We start from the raw sequence: 9,155 nt of genomic DNA, 5'->3' as shown, positions 1-9,155 counted from the left end.
CCTTGACTTTGCTTTGCCAGGTAACTTAACATACTATCAAGTTGCAGAGATTAGAGTGTGGACATACTTGGATGGCTGTGTTTATGCTAACTACATGGATGTCCACAAAATTCTTTATTTTAATAGAACACCGAGGTCTGCTTTAAGCAACACCAAACCCTAACTAGTAATACTTAGCCAGTTCTGAACTTCAGGGTGTGAATTTCTCAGATGAAGACTATTGTATTTATTTACCTACACCATTTGTATAGCATTTAATGCTTGGATTTTAAAAGGGGATAGTTTATCTTACTGTGCTATTATATGTTTTTTACTTTATTATATACATTTATATACTTCAATACAATTTAAAATGTATTTATTTTATTTTATTTTATTTTAATTTTTTTTAAAATTTTTTTAAATTTTAAAATCTTTAATTCTTACATGCATTCCCAAACATGAACCCCCCTCCTACCTCCCTCCCCATAACATCTCTCTGGGTCATCCCCATGCACCAGTTCCAAGCATGCTGTATCCTGCATCAGACATAGACTGGCGATTCAATTCTTACATGATAGTATACATGTTAGAATGTCATTCTCCCAAATCATCCCACCCTCTCCCTCTACAACTCAGTAATTTAAGAAGTATAAGATTGCAATGATTTCAGTGAATTATAGGGTGTTTCCAGTTTATGTAACAGAAGAGTATTCCTTAGTCAAAATTATTTAATTGTATTCATGTTAATAAACTTTTTGGCACAATGCAGAATACTCAGTAATTCCTCAAAAAAGTTTTTGAAACTTGATATTGATATCATTATTAATCAGCATTGTTATTATTTTTTCTTATTTAAATTATCTAGAATTACCAGCATTTGATTTATGCATGTACAGATATGTGTGTATATATATATATTTTTTTTTCTCTTCTTTTACTCCATTAATTATGTTTATAGGTAAATACCTTTTTAAATATAAATTTATATACAATTTTCTCTACTGGTTTGGAGAATCCTAGCAAAATCAATTAATGTGTTAAATCATCTCTTTTACTTCCCAATCACTTCTTACACAGAGTGGTTCAATCATAAGTTATTGAATTCTAATGTTTTGGTAATTAGTTAATCATTGTAATAATCTTCTAGATATAAGGAAGTATTTTTGTTGTTGTTGTTTTTAGTGGTACTTTCTTTTTTTTCAGATTTTATTTTATTTTTACTTTACAATATTGTATTAAAAAAAAGAAAGTATTTGTTGACAAGTGAAAAATTCTCTTTTTATTCTTTTTTAAAGTAACTTCTCTCAGTATCAGAGGGCAAGATTGTCTGCTAGACTAGAGTGAAAGGAAAGAAGTCAGCCAACACTTTTTTATGTATTAGTGCATCATATTCATTTTATATATTAAACTCTACAAATAATGTTGAGAGAGACATTATTACGCCCCCCTTTTATAGATGATTAAATTTAATCTCAGAAAAATGATGTAACTTAAATCATATAGGTAGAAATATTCAAGAACAGAAGAATTCAAAGAATGCCTTTGGGGACAAGATGTTTCTATAACACTATGCCCTCTATGTAATTACTAGTATTTCTTGGCCAATGGGTTATTAGTGGAGTATAGGCTAATGGGATTAGAGACATTCTTGGGTATGAGATAAGTATTTTATGCATGTTATCTTAATACCATTATTAAGGGAATCTCACTTTCAAAATAGTCATAGCCTGATTTTAGTATTATGTGAGTGAACCATGACATTTTACCTAGAAATCAGATATTCTGAGACTGAAAATAATCTGCATAGAGGCAATAAATGGAAATAGCACTTGGTCATCTGTATCTGCTAAATGTGTTCCCACTGTCATTTCCAGAGCCTGGAACTCAGGACTCCCTAAGGTTTTGCTTAGGGAGACCTAAGCTCCTGCATTTATATTAAAATGGAATAAACTGGCAAGATTTAAGCAGTGATCCAGGGGCCAGAGCTATGAAGACTAGGCGTCATCTGCATAGTGGCTGTTCTGTGATAGGTGAGTACCAGGACTTTGAATGTATAAAACTTGGGGTAGTATTCTCTAGTGTACTTGAGTATTTTATCTTTATAATTTTAAGAAAGCATAATAATTCATAACAGTTTGAAAAGAGAGAAATTAAAGTATCTAAAATTAATTCAGCAGCATCATAATTATTTCCTTTTACTTTCTGAGAAAAATTTCAAATGTGAGTTTGCCTCTTTCAATTAACGTGATAGTAAGACCATTCTGTTACATTGTAATGCACACTGCAATTTAATATTTCCATTATATATATTTTCATTACACATTTTAAAGCAACTTCAAAATCATTTTATGTATACATGGCATTTTTCATTTTCATTTGAGATATTTTAAAGAATGAAATCTAGAAAAAACATGTTATCAGCCGCTCCAAAGGATAAGGGTAGTTCTACAATTCTCATTCAATATTGCCAAACTCCTATGGAGATTTTAAATTTTATCCTACACATTTTTCATTATATTCCAATTGGTAATGCATATTATCAAAGGAAACTTAAATCCAACTTTTAATTTATAAAAAATTATTTTTAATATGTGAATTTCTTTATAATGAAATTGCATTTTGTATGCGAATATTACATGAATTTATCAAATTGCAATTTTGCACAGTATATGGAAGAGCTCTTCAGACTTGGAATTTGGTCAAGCTCCAACCCTATATCCTATTTGTTAGTATTCTTTCAGAAAAGTGATAGCTTTTTAGTACATAAAAACAGTAGTGACTACTTTTTATAAGAACTCACACAACTTTTGTTAATCAAATTAAGCATTCTTTTACACTATTTTATTTTACTCTTATATGCTAAGTCACTTCAGTCGTGTCCGACTCTGTGCGACCCCATAGACGGCAGCCCACCAGGCTCCACCATCCTTGGGATTCTCCAGGCAAGAACACTGGAGTGGGTTGCCATTTCCTTCTCCAATGCATGAAAGTGAAAACTGAAAGTGAAAACTGAAAGTAAAGTCGCTTAGTTGTGTCCAACTCTTAGTGACCCCATGGACTGCAGCCATCCAGGCTCCTTCATCCATGGGATTTTCCAAGCAAGAATACTGGAGTGGGGTGCCATTGTAAAAACCTTATAATGTAATTATGTATTTTATTTTCAAAACAAAAATTTGAGACCCATTGAGTGTAAGGAATGTGCCTAACATCATGGAATTTACAGCTGCTAGAGTACAAAATAGAAAGGTCTCTGTTTGAGGCATGGGACTACACACTTACCTCAATTCCTGCTGCTTGATTTGTGGATGACCTGGAATCCTCTGAGGGAGTTCTTTATTAATCTTTATGAAAGGCCAAAAGTTTCTGTGTTCTCTTGGTTAAACTAACATTAATATATATATATATATATATATATATATATATGTATATACCTTGTATTTAAGCAAATATTTTTATAAATTTGCTCCATTTCTTTGCAATGAGATTTATTTGCCAGCAAAACTGATATTAGGAATTGCATCAATCCAGAGTGAATATGACCAATAGTTTTCATAATTTAACTAATTTATTAATTATTAATAAATGAAAGTCTCTCAGTCGTGTCCAACTGGTTGTCCCCATGGAATTCTCTAGGCCACAGTACTAGAGTGGGCAGCCTTTCCCTTCTGCAGGGCATCTTCCCAACCCAGGAATCGAACCCAGGTTTCCCTCATTGCAGGTGGATTCTCTATCAGCTGAGCCACAAGGGAATCCCAAATTCAGGGGTGCTCACAAGGGTATGGAATACAGGCAAGGCCTGATCCAGAGCTCCCATATTTATTTTCATAGATTGATATGCCTCCAAATAAGGCTTCCCCGATAGCCAGTTGATAAAGAATCTGCCTGCAATGCAGGAGACCCCAGTTCTACTCCTGTACAGAGAAGATACCCTGGAGAAAGGATAGGCTACCCACTCCAGTATTCTTGGGATTCTTTGATCCAGGAATTGAACCGTGGTCTCCTGCATTACAAGCGGGTTCTTTACCAACTGAGCTATCAAGGAAGAATCCTTTGGGGTTCAGCTGGTAAAAAATCCACCTGCGGTACAGGTAGACCAGGGTTCGATCCCTGAGTTAGGAAGATCCCCTGGAGACAGTATTCTGGCCTGGAGAATTCCGAGAAATGAATAGTCCATGGGGTCCCAAAGAGTCGGACTTTTGCTTTTTTACTTAAATATAAGAAAAATAACCATGTAATCCAGCACATAAGTTTGAGAGTCTATTATTTTATTTTGTTGTTTACTCAAAGTATCTATCTTCTCACTATCAAGATGACAACTGGAACAACAACAACAGCAAAAATAAGGGATGTAACTTAGCATGAAAACTTAATTTCCAGAATGTGGATTCTGAACATATGTTGCTTTCTTTGCTACATGGTTTCTCCCCTTGATTTTCCATGGAAAAAATAATTTAGTCAAATTCTTTTAAGTGTGTGATTCTAAAATATTAATGTCTACTTCATTTAGCTATTGTGACATTTTATGAGAATGCATATCAAGATGTTAGCATAGTACTTGAAATAATTTCTATAATTATTATCCATATATGTCTGAGTTGTCACAACTGTAGCATGCTGATGTGGAATTAGAGTCTCTTCAGCTTTAAAATATATGGGCAAATTGAAGAGAAATGCTATACAAGAGTCAGAACAATTTATTTGACAAAAAGCATGTAACACAGAGCATCACGGATAGCCAAGCAGGGCAAAACTTTGCTAATTCTAGGGAACCCACATTAAAGTGGAGACAGAAATGAAACAATGGATAGAAAAGGATTTTTAGGTTTTATACAACTGGAAAAACAACAACAGGTGATTTTATACTGCTTTCAATGTGCAGAACAATAACATAGATGTCTAGATATTCTATTGACTCTGAAATCTATCTTATTCTTTGAACTTTGTCAAACTACATGAAATAACATAAAACAATATTTCACATTTTTATTCTAGTGCTTTAAAATTTTTAAGGAGGAAATATATTATTTCATGTCTAATAAGTTCCATGACACATTAAAACTCTTACAGTAAAAGCATAAGATGGAGAAGGAAATGACAACCCACTCTGGGATTCTTGCTTGGAAAATCCCATGGACAGAGGAGCCTGGTGGGCTACAGTCCATGAGTTCACAGAGTTGGACACAACTTAGTGACTGATCATGAAAATACATAAGAAAGCGTTTCACAATTAGTAATAATTGAAGAACTTATAGTCTTAGAATGACTAAACTTACTATGATCATATATCTTTGTTCTGTATTCAAAGAGCTCATAAATAGTGGATGGAATATAGTCCAACCCATAAAGATATTGTAAATACTATATCACCTAAATTGTTTCTAATTTAAAAAATGAGTTGAAATATATTATATGACAATTCTCAATTTCTGATTTTACTTACAAATTGTTCTGGTGAAAAACATCTATTTATGGCTGATATTAATAGCAGCAATGTATTATTAAGGCTAATTTTTGCAGAGTTATTTTATTGTGCCATACAGTTTATAATGCACTTATCTATACTTGTTCTCCTAATTACCAAATAATCCGAAAAGAAATAGATAACATTTTTCATATCAGTTTTTCACATAATGAAACTATTTTAACCTCTATTTAAATTACTAAAATTCATTCAACTACTCATCAGTGGCATAGATGTTCAAACTCAAAAAGCCTACTTCTGAATTCATTACTTCTAGATCATAAAATTAAAGAGAAACATTCTATTGGATTAGAAAGACAAAGGCTGCTATCAGTTCTCTAATTTTTAATGTGTATCATTAGTGAGCAACATGGCTTTCTGAATTTTAGATTTCCTTTTGCTTAAATGTGAAACATGTAGGTATTTTACATGAGTTTTTATTTGGAAATATAACACTGAATTAAATGTGTGAGGTTATCATAATGAATTGTTTGAAAGCTATTAGTTTAAAATAGTTTATTCTTCAATTGTAAATCCATGCAAGACTTTCAAAATCATATTTAAAGTAACTCATCATATGAAAAATATGTCAAAAAGAAAGAAAAATATGTCTAGAAGCTTGTCTTAAGCATGAAGATTAGTTGATTAGTTGATAGTTTTCAATTTGAATAGAGAGCAGAAAGTGAATCCCAGCAGAGCAAATGAAGATAGTGCTGGAAGACAGTCTAGCAACCTATGAATTTCCTGAATCAGAAGTCAGGAAACTAACTCAATAAGGGTGTCGGTTACCTGAGGTCAAAAAGAGTTGAATTTGACTGAAGTGACTAAGCATACAGCACCTACATAAATCTCAAAAATATTTCCTAAGTGAATTTTGACATGATTTTGGATTTTTTTCATGTTATTTAAGTATTCTGTAATTCAGTCTCTATCCCTTTCAGTTCAGTTCAGTTCAGTTCAGTTCAGTCGCTCAGTCGTGTCCGACTCTTTGTGACCCCATGAATCGCAGCACGCCAGGCCTCCCTGTCCAGCACCAACTCCCGGAGGTCACTCAGACTCATCTCCATTGAGTGAGTGATGCCATCCAGCCATCTCATCCTCTGTCGTCCCCTTCTCCTCCTGTCCCCAATCCCTCCCAGCATCAGAGTCTTTTCCAATGAGTCAACTCTTCGCATGAGGTGGCCAAAGTACTGGAGTTTCAGCTTTAGCACAGTCCTTCCAAAGAAATCCCAGGGCTGATCTCCTTCAGAATGGACTGGTTGAATCTCCTTGCAGTCCAAGGGACTCTCAAGAGTCTTCTCCAACACCACAGTTCAAAAGCATCAATTCTTCCACACTCAGCCTTCTTCACAGTCCAACTCTATCCCTTATTTGCACTGAATCTGGCTTGGATTAACTGGAGGAATTTTATATTGAGCTACATGTTATTCAGCAACTCCCTAAAGGTAGAGCCTTATTGATTCACACCATGTAATAAAAAATGAACTCTAAAAAATACATTTTGTAAGGATAATATATTTGATAAGCATAGATAAAACTGAAAAATAATACCAAACTTATTCTGAACATATATTCAAACAGTTTGCATATGAATAATGAATAGTTTTATACCAATAACATTCACACTGTTATGGGCTGAGACAATCTACAAATGTAATCCAGACCATTAATGTTAAATAAATAATATATAATAGCTCAAATATACAACATGATGTAACAAAAATTGTTAATATGTTTATATAGGCTGAGGAAGATATTTACTATATAAGGAACAAATCAGAACAGTGTACATAAAATACAGATAAGAAATTATTTAAATCTATAAGGAAAATTCAGACAACTCAATATTAATCATGGAAAAGAGATATTCACAGAAAATTTGAAAAAGTAATCTGATAGATTAATGAACAGTTCTGGCTCATTCATTACCAAGGAATTTGTATATTAAAACAAACTTTTTTTTTAACTTTTCTATTATTGGCCATAATTATTGCACATAACAATATCTAATAGTACTACATATAGAGGGATTTAAACAAAAATCAACAGTTGATAGGAGTGAAAAAGTTAGAGATTCAATTACTCAGATACTCCATACTGACAAAATATACAAAAATAATAGAAATGTAATTGATATTATTATGTATGCATATGTAATTTATTTGGATAAAAAATAATGTGCAATTACAACGATATGGAGGATAGGATGCCAAGCCAAACATCTGGTGCAGTGAAAGAATTTAAGTCATAATTTTTCCTCCAAGTCTCATTTTTTTTTCTGTGCCATTGATCAAGTTTCAAAACGAAATGCTCAAGCTTCCTTTTAAGCAAGTTATCATTTTCTAATTATTCATTGTCTTCTAGGAATAACTGAAGCCATGGAAAATACAAATGACACCACGGGAGTAAACTTCATTCTTTTAGGGCTCCTTAACTACACACAAACCCATCTATTCTTCTTTTCTGTGGTGCTCATGACCTTCCTCACCTCCCTGATGAGCAATATCTTCATGATCATGCTCATTCACATGGATTCCCGGCTGTGCACACCGATGTACTTCCTGCTTAGCCAGCTCTCCCTCTTGGACGTGATGCTGGTCCTCACTGTTGTTCCCAAAATGGTAGGCAACTACCTGATGCACATCAGGTCTATCTCTCCTGCTGGCTGTGGTGCCCAGATCTTCCTGTTTGTCACTCTGGAAGGGGGCGAGTGCTTTCTCTTAGCGGCCATGGCCTATGACCGCTATGCGGCTATATGTCATCCCCTGCGGTACCCAGTCCTCATGAATCAGAAGCTCTGCTTGCACATGACAGCCGGCTCCTGGCTTTTGGGAGGGGTGGATGGGCTGATGCAGGCTGGTGTCACCCTGAGCTTCCCTTACTGCCACTCTCGAGAAATCAACCACTTCTTTTGTGAGGCACCGTCGCTTGTTCGCCTTGCCTGTACAGACACCGTGATTTTCGAATTTTTCATGTACGTCTGCTGCGTCCTGATGCTTTTGATCCCAGTGTCTTTCATTTTGGCTTCCTACGGTCTCATCCTGATCACTGTGCTCCGCATGCATTCTGCTGAAGCCAGGAAGAAAGCTTTTGCTACTTGTTCCTCCCACCTGGCTGTGGTGGGGTTTTTCTTTGGCACCATCATATTTATCTACATGCGGCCCAAATCCTACCGTTCAGTGGCTCATGACAAGGTAGTCTCTGCCTTTTACACCATCTTCACACCTGTGTTGAACCCACTTATATACAGTGTGAGGAATAAAGAAGTCAAGGGGGCTTTTAGAAAGTGGCTGGAGAAATATTTTCAGTGATTTCTACAGTGAGCATTATTGGCATAATGGCATCACTCAGATTTAGGTTTCATTTTGTGTCAATTTGTTTTGTGTCAATATATTTTGCTTTCATGTTCCCAGTTTGCATTAATTTTAAAAACATTATATAATTCATATTTGGTAAATTAATTAAAATGACATGTGTTCTGTGTTCATACTTTGTCATGATACTTTTTTCTGAACTTTGAACCACAGCGATAAGAATAAATGGCTGAGGCATTCCATTATAAGATATGCTGGACACCAGCCATGTAATTTGTATTTTGGGGTGTGTTCTTTTGTGTGTATATAATGAAAATCATTAATTATGGTAAAGATGAATTATTTTTAAGGTAACTAATTGTTTTAAAAAATAATTTATAGCTTACTTCATATAATTT

At 34.3% G+C, this 9,155-nt stretch overlaps 1 protein-coding gene across 1 annotated transcript; it reads left to right on the top strand.

Annotated features, from left to right (window-relative positions):
- Nucleotides 7,820–8,754, top strand: LOC102170509 (olfactory receptor 2T33-like). The gene has a single exon (XM_005682850.2). It carries the CDS (start codon nt 7,822–7,824, stop codon nt 8,752–8,754), a length of 933 nt encoding a protein of 310 aa, XP_005682907.2. The 5' UTR covers nt 7,820–7,821.

Source organism: Capra hircus, chromosome 7 (assembly GCF_001704415.2).
Source record: "Capra hircus breed San Clemente chromosome 7, ASM170441v1, whole genome shotgun sequence".
Taxonomy (NCBI): Eukaryota; Metazoa; Chordata; class Mammalia; order Artiodactyla; family Bovidae; genus Capra; species Capra hircus.
Note: the sequence above shows the minus strand (reverse complement) of the source record. Positions and strands in the feature narration are given on the sequence as shown.